The 14,812-nt window shown below is 41.5% G+C and overlaps 1 protein-coding gene across 5 annotated transcripts in view; it reads left to right on the top strand.

The window, feature by feature from the left end:
* Positions 1-14,812, top strand: part of cep128.L (centrosomal protein 128kDa L homeolog) — a 115,920-nt gene that overhangs the window by 17,933 nt on the left and 83,175 nt on the right. For all 5 annotated transcript variants that reach the window (XM_041572997.1, XM_018230381.2, XM_018230379.2 and 2 more), the window contains 6 exons: positions 7,510-7,596; positions 7,787-7,861; positions 7,958-8,084; positions 9,147-9,304; positions 11,391-11,741; positions 12,409-12,625. In XM_041572997.1, the coding sequence (XP_041428931.1) occupies positions 7,510-7,596; positions 7,787-7,861; positions 7,958-8,084; positions 9,147-9,304; positions 11,391-11,741; positions 12,409-12,625 (1,015 nt within the window). The remainder of the gene's footprint in view (positions 1-7,509; positions 7,597-7,786; positions 7,862-7,957; positions 8,085-9,146; positions 9,305-11,390; positions 11,742-12,408; positions 12,626-14,812) is intronic.

Below are 14,812 nucleotides of genomic sequence, written 5' to 3'. Positions count from 1 at the left end.
GATCAGTCTGGAGAAAGAGTTCTATGCTATGGAATGATTTTCTTTTTAATAGACTTCACTTGCTTGGCAAACTAACATGCATTCATGTTATAGCTGCTTGGACATGCTTGACCTTAATGTACATTTTTGTATCTTCAGGATTCTTAAATTCTAGGTTGATTAAGCCTTTATTATATCAGATGCTCTTTCTTGTCTGAATATGACTGTGTTTCAGCACTGTAACAAACAAAGGAAATGTGGTAGCTGTACACATTTCTCTCACCTATATTGGGGGACACAGGCACCATGGGGATGAAGATCCTGCAGCTTGGAGAGTGGACACTAAGAGTTAAAGTTGACTCCTCCTCCTCTGGGCTTCATCCCCTGCCTCCTCCTACTTTCTCCAGTTTCTTTTAGTGTCCTCAGAAGAGAACATGGACATCACGGTGGCTGGAGCAAATGATCTTACTTCGGTGCGGGTCATGCCACAGGGGGACAGCGCTTACTTGTATCCAGTGCCCCTCAGCCAGACGTCTTCAATTGTGCCAAACTGCCTTACCGCTCTACGGAGGCTGCAGGCACAGCTCCATTTCCCCCTGAGGCTGTGGTTACCGCTCCACGGAGGTCTGCACCAGTCTTATCGACAGGGGAGGTCGTTGTTTTGAGCACACATTCCTGGCTGTACAGGTAGGAGAGCTACCTGCTTCCCACCCTTGTTATTTTTAAAAAAAAAAAAAATCTCTTTTCCACCCACAGGGTAGTACTAGAGGGTACAAATATTCCTCTCAGGGGTTCCCCAGATAGTTATAGAGTTTTCGCTTACTCTGTCAGAAGAGGGAGCAGGGGCGCCGTTAGCTCGCTCTTACATGCGCTCTCTCTGTGATACCGGCGCCATCTTAGGTTGCGGTGTCTCCAGCAGTCAGGGCGCCATTTTGGTACTCCAGCGCCATCTTGGGACGCCGGCGTCCTGCTTGACGTCGGCGCCATCTTGGGACTCCTTCCAGTTAGGCGCCGGTGATATATATATCCGCCTATTAGTTGCGGCGTTTCTGCATTCCAGCGCCATCTTGGGACGCATACGTCCTGCTTTACGTCGGCGCCATCTTGGGACGCCTTATTTCTCAGGCGCTGGCGCATTCCGACGCTCCCGCCGCCCACTCTTCCTTCGCCGGCATCTTGTCAGTGCAAGGGACTCTCCACAGCGGTGTGCTGCTCGCGCCTCAGGTTAGTTTTGGGGAAACACCCTGCGTTTCAAGTGGGCAGATAAATAAATAAATAAATATATATCTTTATTCTGTTGCAGACGTCTTCTGCTTACAGCGGACCCACAGTTTTTTCCCCTGCCTCCACTTACTCAGGGCAGACATGTCTATCACCACAGAGGAGGCAGTCATAGCTAAACCCTCAGCACCTGCACGCAGGACACCCAGGGTTTCCCATTTAGCTTGTGCAGCATGCAAAGAAAATTTTTTATCTGCTTCAACTGAGGCGGTGTGCGCAGCATGTAGACCCACCATTGCCTCTCACAGCTCTCTCTCTGACCCTCCTCCACTCACACACTCAGACAATACAACACCTCAGGGCTCCGAGTCAGACCTGATGCGTGCTCTCACTATGTCCTTGGCCGGCCTTCACAACTTGGCCCGCATTCCAGAGACACTGGACAAGGTCCTGCAACACCTATCTAACCCTCCTCAGGCCCACGATAGGCGACCAACTGCTTCAAAGCGGCCACCTGACTCTCCCTCGGGACCTAGGGGTGGCCTACTTACCTCCTCCGATGAGGAAGGACAGCTTCTAACAGACTATGACTCTGAACAAGATATTGAGCCAGACCCGGAGACCCCCAGAACCCAGGTGGAGGTGGAGGGGTTAATACAGGCTGTTCTAAAGACCCTTAATATTGATGACACGGCCTCTACCACAGCAGAGGCTGGTAAGAATATTTTCAAGAGACAACGCAAGACCTCCTATGTCTTTCCAGCATATGAGCAGTTAGATGAGATAGTCAAATCTCAGTGGAAAGCTCCAGATCATAGGGTTCAAATATCAAAACGCTTTACCCAGTCTTATCCTTTTCCTCAGGAATGTATGGATTTGTGGTCCTCCCCTCCTTCAGTCGACCCTCCAGTATCCAGGCTTTCTAAGACCATCACCATCCCTGTTGCGGATGCAGCATCCTTTAAGGATCCAATTGACAAGAGACTAGAAGGTTTTTGTAAGTCAATCTTCACTACAGCCGGAACAGCCCTTAGACCTATGTTCGCCATAGCATGGGTGGCAAAGGCGATGGAGGTCTGGGTGGAGCTCTGAGGATCCAACTACTGATCTTCTGCTTTCACAGATAGCGGACGCCACAGCCTACTTGGGTGACGCAGCACTAGATGCGGCCAAACTAGTCGCCAAGACCTCGGCACAATCCATTGCGGCTCGCCGGTTTTTGTGGCTCAAGACTTGGTCGGCAGACTTTACTTCAAAGAAGTCCTTAGTGAGTCTACCTTTTCAGGGGAAACAACTATTTGGTACTGAGCTTGACAAGATAATTTCTCAGGCTACAGGAGGTAAAAGCACTATCCTTCCACAAAGTAAACCTGAGAGACCTACTTTTAGGAGGCGACCTTTTTTTCGGCCCTTTCGGCAGGGACAGAGAGCAAAGCCTCAGACTGAGAAGTCAAACGCGAATTTTCGCCAGAGATACCACAACAAGCGGGAGTCCACCTGGACCTCTACCAAGGGAACTGCCAAGCCTCCCCAGGACAAGTCTACCGCTGCCTGGAGATGTGCCCACCCCTGGAGGGCCTCTTCTAGGCAGACGCCTAAGGGCCTTCCGGGAGGTGTGGAGAAGTCTAGTCAGGGACCAATGGGTCCTCCAAATAGTATCAGAAGGATATCTTATAGACTTAAATCTACATCCTCCAACCAGATTTTTCATATCCCCTGTTCCTATAGGAAGTCACAAAAGAGAGGCTTTTCTGAGGGTTATACTCGATCTTGCAGACTCGGGAGTCATCCAACCGGTCCCACATTCGGACAGGGGAAAGGGTTTTTATTCAAACCTATTCATCGTACCCAAGAAGGATGGATCTTACAGACCGGTGCTAGACCTAAAGACTCTCAACAAGTTTGTCAAGGCATACCATTTCAAGATGGAATCAATACAATCCGTCCTCTTGTCCATGGAAAAAGACGAATTCATGTCTGTAATAGACATAAAGGACGCATACCTCCATATCCCCATCCACCCAGCCCATCACAGATTTCTGAGATTCTACGCAGCAGGGAAGCACTGGCAGTTTGTGGCGCTCCCCTTTGGTCTATCTTCGGCTCCACGGGTCTTCACGAAGATCATGGCAGCAGCACTCTCAGGATTCAGACTCAAGGGAATCAAGGTGATCCCCTATTTGGACGATCTTCTAGTGAAGGCCCCCTCCCTGACGGTGGCGACCAATCACACAACTCAGGTCATACAGGTACTGTCTCAGCTGGGTTGGATAATCAACTACAAGAAATCCACACTTCTTCCAACACAGAGAATGGAATACCTAGGTGTAGTTCTCGACTCCAGAGTAGAAAGAGCCTTTCTGCCAATGGAGAAGGTCAGCACCCTTCAGAGAAGGATCGGGTACCTCAAAACTTCCGACAAGATCCCACTTCGCACAGCAATGCAGGTGTTGGGCACAATGGTGGCTTCGTTCCCCGTAGTACCTTATGCTCAGTTCCACACCAGACGGTTACAGCAGCTCATACTACGGCACCAGAGGAAGAATCGACAACACTTAGACAGACAAGTTACGATTCCGGAACAGGTCAACCTTTCCCTGGACTGGTGGCTGCAACCTCACCGGCTGACACAGGGAAAACCCTTCCCCTCCCACTGTTGGACGATACTAACAACAGATGCCAGCTTACGGGGATGGGGAGGAGTCCTAGGCCAAGACACAGTGCAAGGACTCTGGAACCAATTGGAGAAGCTTCTTCCCATCAATCTACTGGAGCTCCGAGCAAAACGCTATTCCCTACAACACTGGACAGACCTTCTGCGAGGAAGAGCAGTCAGAATACAGTCAGACAATGTGACAGCAGTGGCCTACATAAATCATCAGGGAGGCACAAGAAGTCTGGCGGCCTTAGCAGAGGCGAGAAGTATTCTGACATGGGCAGAGGAACATGTTCCGGCAATATCGGCAGTCTATCTACCAGGGATAGACAACTGGAAGGCGGATTACCTAAGCAGAGAAACGATAGATCAGGGCGAGTGGAGCCTGCACCCAGAAAGTTTCCAACTAATCGTGAACAGGTGGGGCCTACCAGAAGTCGACTTGATGGCGTCTCGGTACAACCACAAAGTACCAAAATTCGTAGCCAGAAGCATAGACCCACAGGCTTGGGCGGTCGACGCCCTAGTGATCCAGTGGACTTTCTCGCTAGCCTATGTATTTCCTCCCTTAGCTCTCATACCAAGAATACTGAAGAAAATCAGGAGGGAGAAGGTTCATACGATTCTGGTGGCCCCCTATTGGCCCCGAAGGCCGTGGTTCGCGGAGATAGTAGTCATGGCAGGAGACATGCCACTACATCTTCCTCTGAGAGAAGATCTACTTACACAAGGGCCAATTGCCCACCCGAATTCACATCAATGGGCTTTAACGGCGTGGCTCTTGAAGCCTTAGTGCTGGAGGCTTCTGGAGCTCCTAGAGAGGCGATACCCACAATGTTGCGAGCTCGAAAACCAGTTTCGGCTAGAATATATCACAGAGTGTGGAAAACTTTCATTACTTGGTGTGAGTTGAGAAGAACAGATCCAAGGAAGGCGGAGGACAGGGACATTCTATCCTTCCTCCAGGAGGGTCTCTCTAAGGGGTTAGCCTTAAGTTCCCTGAAGGTTCAAATCTCAGCACTTTCTATCCTTTTTCAACGAAAGATAGCATCTGGAGACAACATCAGAACGTTTTTACAAGGGGCCACTAGACTAGTTCCCCCCCTATAAGTACCCTGTTCCTCCTTGGGACCTAAATTTAGTACTATCAGTTCTTCAAGAGGAACCTTTTGAACCACTGGATGCAATCCCAATCCCACCCTTACAGAGAAAATAGTTTTCCTTTTGGCTATTACATCGGCTCGAAGAGTATCCGAACTAGCGGCACTATCGTGCAGGTCTCCGTTCATGATATTCCATTGTGACAAGGTGGTCCTGAGACCAACACCGGAATTTTTGCCGAAGGTCGTTTCGGAATTTCATTTGAATCAGGACATAGTTGTTCCTTCGCTCTGCCCCGAACCAAAGAATGCTCATGAGAGACGCCTAAACAAGTTGGATGTTGTTCGAGCCCTCAAGGCATATCTCGAGGCCACAAAGAAAATTAGAAAGACAGACTCTCTCTTCATCCTTACAGAAGGTCGAAAAAGAGGAATGAGGGTCGCCAAGTCGACTATAGCGAAATGGATTCGCTCCACAATCATCAGAGCTTATGCAGTAAGGGGTAAACCAACCCCATTCAGGATCAAGGCCCACTCTACACGTTCAGTCAGCACTTCCTGGGCTGTTCGGCACCAAGCATCGGCTGAACAGGTCTGCCGGGCCACCACTTGGTCTTCTCCACACACCTTCACGCGCTTCTACAGGCTGCACACCCAAGCTTCAGCTGAAGCCAGCTTTGGGAGGAAGGTGTTACAAACAGTTCTTATGTGAGCACTGTAGGGGTAAGGTCCCGCCCTCAGGGGTTGCTTTGGGACATCCCCATGGTGCCTGTGTCCCCCAATATAGGTGAGAAAGGAAGATTTTTGTACTTACCGTTAAATCCTTTTCTCTCATCCTACATTGGGGGACACAGGCCTTCCCTCCCTGGTTTAGATAAAAATGGACCTTAGGTCACCTGGAGTTTTTTTCTCCCCGTTGGGAGTAGTTTTTTCAAAAATGTTAATAGGTTAATTTTTTAAGGGTGGGAGACTCCTTCTCTGTATTTTGGGTGATATTTTGGTTCTCCTTCTTCGGTCAGAAACTGGAGAAAGTAGGAGGAGGCAGGGGATGAAGCCCAGAGGAGGAGGAGGAGTCAACTTTAACTCTTAGTGTCCACTCTCCAGCTGCAGGATCTTCATCCCCATGGTGCCTGTGTCCCCCAATGTAGGATGAGAGAAAAGGATTTAACGGTAAGTACAAAAATCTTCCTTTTCAAGTGCTAGTCATTCATGGTGGCAAATCTGTTTATGGAGCATCGTTTTTTTTTTTGTGGCAATACCTACAGTATAAACAATTAATTCTATTAATCTTGCTGTGTGACTGTTTTCACACATCTGTGTTTTCTGTTTTAGCTTCTTTGTTGGTGTTGGGAGAAACTGCAGCTGCAAAGCTGTTTGGCACACAGAATAATAGTTGTTCTTTTGTCAAAATTATTTTTTTCCTTCTGAACCTGATTTTATTGCTTTTCATTCTGTAAAGAATGTCTGCCATAGAAAATAAAAAGCTGAAATGATAGACACCCAGGTCACAGGAACTTGGAAAAGCGTTTAGCCACCAAATGACAAGATCTTTATTTGAGTAGGAGTTTTCATACCATTGACAATGTGTACTTTGTCATTAAAAATTTAATTTTATTCTCTCCTTCTGTAATAGGACAGAAGGAGAATATATTACAATAGTATATGTAAAATCAAATACAACTTTATAAATACTGCATTTGAATTACACCTGTTTTAACAATGATTTAAACCCTTTTGTACAGCTTGATAAATACAATGGGTTACATAATGTAAGTGATAGTTTAACACAATACTTGCTGATTATTTGGCACTTGCTATAAGAAATGGTTCCATTGACCCTGGCAAAGCAGCTGCAAGATTGACTTACACTTTTAAGTTTTCTTCTGTCAGATTCCCTCATGCTCTGCTCATTTTGCCAACCTGCATTTGTTAATATTCAGTTGCAAACATTCTTTTCTAATGGAAAGATTCACACTTAAAAGAGAATTGAAGAAGAGAGATTGTTAATAAAGGTTTAATGCTGCCCTGAGGACACTCCATTACTGTTCAGAGCTGTTGCTCATGATTTAAAACAGATTAGGGCAGTCAGGATTCCAATTTCAGAGTAAGATGAACTAGCATCATACAAGGAGTTTTCAGAAATGAGCAAGTTTAGCCTATCGTGTAAAACATGAGCAATGATGTATAAAATTCTGGAAACTAGAACATTTCATAGGGCTTTCTATCTTGACAGATTTTTTTTTCTTCATTTGTAGAAACTAGACTTTGCTGCCACATATCTTGTTTTTACAATACTGTTCTGTGCTGTTTTCATTCTAACTGCCAGTTTAGATTTTATTGATGAAATGTTTAAAATGTTGTACCTTTTAAATTTGCAGCAGTCAATATTCCTGACTTGCTGTTTAAATATCTCTTATGTGTGGCTATGCATATGTGCATCTATCTGTATAATACCTTTGTTTAATTGCTAATTATTAACAATTTGTTTACTGCCTTTTGGGGTTGATTTTAATATTGGAGTCTGAAATGCCCTTGGGGTTTTTTCCTTCATAGGCCTTGAAAAAAAAAGAATCCCTAGCAGAAGAGGTAGCATCATCGCTGAAAGAAAAGCTTGGCCAGGCTGAGCGAGAGAAAATGCAGGTTAGAGAGTTTACATTTATTTTAAATGTCTCTGTACTAATATTTGTGTTTCTATTTTAAACTGTAGGTGTGATATGCATGTACTCTGGTAGCTAGGCAAAACATTTCAATTCTAATTTTACAGAAGATTTGTTAATATTTAGGTGTTTAAATACATGTGACCATAAATCAAAAATCATGCGCTTTGCAGATGGAGACTGAGCTAATTAAGTATAGGAAGAGACTGGACCAGACAGAAGGTAGCCGGGAAGCTCTTCTTTGCCAGGTATTCCCTGTCACCACAACAGAAACTGTTTAAAGGAATAGAATGCCATGGCATTTTCTTTTACTTTATTCCTATTTTTTCCTGTTTATTTTTCAGGTTGATGATCTCAGGGCTCAGCTTTTAAAAGCAGATGATGATCGAGGGCTCCTACAGCACCAGGTTTCCCATTTGTCTTTGCTAAGCCAACGTGAAACCCAAGAGGAAGAGAGAAGAGCGCGTACAGGTACAATAGTTAGCATTTTGTTTTCCCTCTCTGGATTGCACTAACAATTATACAGCTCTATAGAAAAACTATGACGTAGAATTTCTTTTATTGGGGAATAGCTGTCCACAATATATGCTGTTGGAAATGGATGCATCACCATTCAAACTAGGAAGATTCTGTCACACTGTAGTGGATCCCTGGGTTGTTGCATGATAGTTCTCCGGGCAAAAATGTTTGTGTATTTTGCTTTGCTGATATTTCTCAACAGACTAGGTTAGGTATGGTAGTCCACCTTTATATTAAATTTATCTGTTCTAAAATGTTCTATTCTTTTCAGTTGACCTTTGTGTTTCAATTTATTTTAGTTTGTTTATGAATTATTTGCCTTCCTCAGCAATACAAAATGTATTCTTAGACTATACAAGCGTATTATGTCTGCAGAGAATGAAAATAGTAAATTGTGAAACAGCATGCTTTGCATGTACTATCCAGAATGTCTACTAATAAACCATTTAAACCTTAAATAAAACCAATAGGGATAAATTATATCTTACTTTGACTAAAGTACAAGATACCATTTTATTATTACAGAGAAAAGGGAAATTATTTTTAGACAATTGGAAGTAATTGGATAAAGTTAAGTCTATAGGAGGCAAACTTCCCGTAATTTGGAGCTTTCTGGATAACGGTTTTCCAGATAATGGATACCATACCTGTACTAGATAAAAGAAAAAAAAAAGATAAAAATGTACTTCTTTTGGTAATGGTAGCTCTCATCAAATTCTAAATTCCCATATATTTTACTTTGGGTTTTTCTATTTACAAAAACCAAAATGGATGGTAAACTAGTAAAACTAGCCTTACTTAAAGTGAAATATTTAGTTCAGTTTGGTCTGTTTCGCTGAATGGCTTAGGCTAGTCACTTGAAGTGATTAACAGTGGTAGTTAACAGTGTAGCAACAGTGTAGTCAGAACAAAGTTTGTCAGTGTGACATTTATCAACATAGAATGGAAGGGGCCCACAATCTTTTTGTCTATATCCATACAGTAATTTAATAAAACATGTATTCCCCATGGTAGTTGAACGGAGAGAGCTTGAAAAGCAGGAGCTGGAGCGACAGATATTAGAGCTGCGTGCTCAGCTGAGCAGAAGTGCAATCTTGTCTGAGGTGGAGGAGCTTAAACGAAGTCTTGAGCAGAAAGACCATGAGCGGACTCAGCTTGCTGCGCATATAGAGGTATGTTTAGCTTGCAGAAGCACTTTGGTAAGCTGCTTAAGGGACAATGCTTATGTTTTCACAATCGTCAATTGGTTTGCTATATGATGCATCTCCAATGGATCTTGACATTTCAAGATAAAGAATTCAAGTTTGTTCTTATTCAGTATATTCTGGACTACCAAAACAACATAAGCTTCTATCTTAACTACTAAAAGCATAAGCCTAGTAGCTATAGCTTTAGATACACTGAATGGTGGGAAGAAACTTCCCTATTAGGGGAAATCATCCATCCTCAAATGGTTCATCCAAGGCAAATGGTACCACCTCCTTCCCCTCTGTATAAGAATGTATCCCAGTTAAACTAAGATATTAGATATTGATATTGATAGACTCTGTTAACTAATATAATGGCATTCCATTTCCATTGTTTGTTTGTTTTTCTTGCTTTTTATACTGAATGGATAAATCTGGATTCATAGTGCTATTTTTTGTGAAATATGAATTAAAACTATGACTTTCATAGTTTCAATGGTGTTGTTACATACCATCATGTTAATGACCTGTTTTGCCAGCTACATGTTAAATATTTTCCTCTGCTGCAATTAGTAAAACCAGTACTATAATTATTATACTTGAACTCAAATAACAGATTTTATTTTAAATATAAATTGGTTTGCTGACGCAGGCTTGAGTTGTGCTGTATTTTTATTGTATGCGTTTGCTACAGTAGTGAGGGCTGAATTCACAATCACAGGGCTTATAGGAATGAAGAAGAACCCCAGTGCTACTTATTTTTAAATGTTTATATATGTATATATGTTTGTTATATGATCCCTAAGAAAATAGGTTTAGCAGGATGCATTTCCTTTGGGAAGTCTAGGGGCAACTAGGTGGGTATAGCTCCAGCAACTCAGAAAGGGAACTTTAGTGCTTGCTATGATGTACCCTCTGATTCTCAATCCCACTCTTGTTTGGCTGTGTTATAAAAGGTACAGAATTTGCAGGTAGTATTTACTGGTCACCTGTTTAAAAGCATGCATCTTATTGGTTGCTGTGTGTTACTGCACCTGTTGCATGTTGGCATAAATGTCCTTTGAGCAGAAGTTGGGCTAACTACACCAAGTACCCACTAGATAAATACATTAATCAATTATAAGAATTGAGTATTGGGGAAAGAATTAAAGTCTACATAACAGTCTTCCTTTTTTGAGGCATTTGCCTGCCAACTTGATTTATTTATTTTGCTAAGAGATGCTTTTGTACAATCTGCTGCTCTGCAACATCATTTTGAATTCTGTTATTTGGTTGCAATGCAGTGATGATCACTTAATTTACCATTAGAAGAGAATAACAAGTGAATATAAGAGACATAAGAATCCTATATGCAGTCCACTATTGTACTGCCTGTCACACCTAGTACCATGTCTCTGAGTGAGCAACTTGGTCCTGGCACTTCTACTCACCCAATGAGAACCCACATGCAAGCGAGGTGGGTAGTTTAACAGTTTTTATAAGGGGCAGAAGGCCTACAGAGTTGCAAAAAATAAATGTAATTATGTAAGAAATTTGAGGCAAAGGTACAAGGGGTCTTGCCAGATTCATTATGCACGTGATGAAGAGATCAGTACGTTTTTGCCTCACACTTTATAACTAATGAGCCTTCAGTAAACAAGGGGCCCCATACTTCCAAGTTAGGAAGGCTCTTAGCCCCAGGTGGTAGGGGGGTTGGAGAGGGATACAGCCATTGGATAATAAGTAATCTTTGCCCTCTTGGTGATAGGCCCTGCAAACAAGTAGAATGGAGCCCCAAGGAAAAACATGGCCCATGCATGCCTGGTCAGGCCCTACTACCTTGTGCCAGAGCCCATCCCTGATCCACCCAAACCTGGCCAACTCCCCGCAAGCCCCATCCACTATGTGGTCCACAACTCACACCTTTTCTGTGCCCTTTGTACCCCCTCTGGCAGCCCCAATGCCCCACATGAAACACCACAGCTTGATGTATTATGATCAGAGAATTTTCCATTTTAAGCTTTTTTCCAGTTACTTGCCTAGGTTCAATTCTTACAAAATCGTTTATTGTATTGCTATTTTTCAAAATCAGGCATTGACTTCAGACATGGATAAACGAGAGAAACAACAAATGAAGATGCTACAGCAGCTTAAGGACATCCAGAGTCGTTATGAAATATGTGAAAGTGAGAGGCAGCAGGCTGTTGACCATGCTTCTGAGCTAAACCAACAACTGGAAGAGATGAGCCAAGAAGCTGAGAGATACTTGCGAGAACTAAGGCAAACTGAAGCGCTGAGAGCTGAGACTGAGAAGAAAAAAGTAGAGCTTAAGACCAAAGCACAGGCAGCAGTTAAACACTGGAAGCTGAAATTCAAAAAGTTAGAAAGGGAGATAGAGAAACAAGAAGAAACAATTAATCAAATAACAGACAGTAGCATACAGGTAAACCCATTTTCTGGCAAGATTTTTGGCACTGTGGGGGTCATTTATAAAGTTTACACAGAGCATATTTATTCTCATATGGATGTATTGACTGCCAGTTTTGTCCTGAACGTTGAAACATTGCACTGCTGTGCCCGTCTTTCAGTTTTTTTGCAAATTTGCATTGCAAACAAATATTCGCAAATAAGACTGGAATTTGCGAGAGTGCGGCCACTGTACAAGGTTTTTGTGAGCAAAAATAGCAGTGCCAGTAAATTAAATTTGCAATATTTGAAACTGTTGTGTGAATCTTTTCTCCTCCACAAGAGTTATGGCATAACTCAAATGCAGAAATATTAGCAATTTGCGATTATGCCATATTTAAAAATCTCTTATGGACATTCGAAATGCCAATACATTTTTTTTTTTAAATTTTGTTTGCACATTAAATACACCACTCTCATCCAGATATATAACCTTGAGCAGGGCAAATATGTTCACTGTTGGAACCATTCTGCACTGCACAAATTTTTAGATAAACCCCTGTATTTCTTATTTTTTCGTTTTTACTAATACATTTCATTTGTACATCATTGGAGATGTTGAAGTATCTGCAATAATCACAGGGACATAATGAATGAATGTAATGTTGATTGGCATTGATAAAGATAATAACCCTTGCTTACAGGTAACAAAAGAAAGAGATGAGATGCGGTCTCAGTTTCAAGCCACTTTGCAGCAAGCAGACAGCCTTCGCAGGGAGCTGGCTGAGATTCTGGCGAGGCGTGCTCAGCAAGAGGAAGAGTTGCATCTACGGGATGTGCGTCTGAGTGAGGCACGGGAGCAACATCTAGAACTAGAGAGAGATTTACAAGAGTCACAAGAAACAGTTGGTAGACTTCAGGGTAAATAGTACTATTTGATTCTTATTTCTCTATACAAGATGCTGTAGTTCTTTTCAGGAACTGCTCAGACGGGAGCAAAAGCCAAGATTTGGCTGGGCTTTAGGAGTCAGGGCCGCATATTGATTATAAGCTGACATCGTACATCAAGTGTGAGTGTCTCCCATGAAAGTATCTCTTTGGCATAGGCTATAAATCTATTTTTTAAAAATAATTTCTGTAATATAGCCTGTGATTTTAAATAAAATAAAGGAGAAATCGAAATAATGCAGTAGATCACTAAATGGGAGCCATTCTAAATAAGTAGTCATGTTTGTAGAGCAATTGTTCTGTGGTTAGTAATGTCTGAATATTTCGTATTGTCTTGTCCAAAAAGAAGTACAGCCAGACTCTCCTTTTAAGAGGTTCACAACTTGTTCTTCCTAATTCTAATTAAAAGCAACTTTCATTATTAAAATTCTAAAGACAAATAAAATGAAAAAAAATATATATATATATAAATGTATATATGCGATGTTGCAGCCCCCCCCCCCCCCGTTCAGGGATAGTTTTTAAGTGGCCTCTTTCACACCTCTTTCAAACCATCTGTCCTCTCTATCCAAAATGTGCACACTGTTGTCCTCAAAGGAGTGCCCTTACTGACTGATTGGAAATCTAGCCTCAATGATTTAAATACCGGGCAATTCCCTACCACTTCAGTTGAACTGAAGAAGCCACTCGCATAAGTAGTGAAACATTTTCAAGGGGAAAAATTCTAATTGTCCAGTTGCCTTTGACTCAATTTTACTCGATACTGTATATCATAACCTTGATAAATGAGACTCTCCATATATATATATATATATATATATATATATATATATATATATATATATATATATATATATATATATATATATATATATAATAAAGTGTTTGCTTTTAAAGAAAATTAACTAGGTAACAATATGAAAAAAAGGCTTCTTAAATTTATTGAAATGGGTAAATATATATTGGGAGTATTACCCAAAACTATTTTTTTCCCCACACAAATTTTTTTTTAAAGTAACTTTCCAATATAAATTTATTAAAACTTTCCCCTGGTTTTAAAGTTATGTGTAAATATTTTTGCAGCTGATAGCAGTATTTGTTTATCCAATTCTTTCCTTTTAGCTAAGACTCTTAAAACAATGTAACAGTAGTAAAGTCACTTATCAGGTGGCATGCAACATATAGTTAGAGAAAGGTGGTGCATAGAATATAATCAGCCAGACACATACTATTTTCATTTGTATTTAAAGTTTAAACATCTTTAAAATTCATTAAAACGTTTTAATTAATGTACATTAGAATGTTGCTTAAATTCATTATATAACGTTATAATTTTTTACTATATAGTGATTATAATAGCTTACCTGATACTCTGGGCCACTGTTGCTTTTAGCAAAAAACTGCACCGGCCCAGTGTACTTTTGTATGAGTACCCAGTTGTGTATGCTTTGGGCCAGCATGTGCGCAGTAATGTGAAAAGTTTGGCTTTTTGCTTAAAGTTTTTGCTCTACTGTGCATGTGCATCCCATGCATAGTAGGAACAAGCCAAGAAGATTGCACCACATTGCTCTATAGAAGCAGCGCATTCAAGTTTAGAGAAGCTTTATAGTTTTTTTTTTTTCCATTTAGAGTAGGAAGACATTTTTACCCGTTTTGTGTTTGGCATGTGTACTTTTAGGGGCCTTTTTTTAGACCTCGAATGAACTCACAAATCGAATGGTCCCTAATTTAAGAAAAAACTCAAATGTAAAAAACGCAAGTCAGTGTAGTCGGGGTGAAAAACTTGAATACTCGAATTGATCGAGTTTTTTGGAGAAAATAACTTGAATCGATCGAATTGTTCCAGTTTTCGAGCAAACCCACAGAAAAAAACACGAACATCATGAAGGCTATTATCAGCTTCAAATGGTTCAGGGGACCTCTGCCATTGACTTCTACATAACCTCGATAGGTTTTATATGGTGTTTTTTTTTGGATTCAAGCTATTTCCAGCTTCAGGGTTTATTAAATCTCGAATAATTCAAGTTTTTTTTACACAAAAATGTAAGTTTTGACTGAAAAATTTCCTCGTAAAAGTAAATTTTTCATGTAAAAAAAACTTGACCTTTAATAAATAACCCCCTTAGCGTTTTAGTACTTTTATTTGTTGTTTTTGCAGTT

This window comes from Xenopus laevis, chromosome 8L (genome assembly GCF_017654675.1).
Source record: "Xenopus laevis strain J_2021 chromosome 8L, Xenopus_laevis_v10.1, whole genome shotgun sequence".
NCBI lineage: Eukaryota > Metazoa > Chordata > Amphibia > Anura > Pipidae > Xenopus > Xenopus laevis.
Note: the sequence above shows the minus strand (reverse complement) of the source record. Positions and strands in the feature narration are given on the sequence as shown.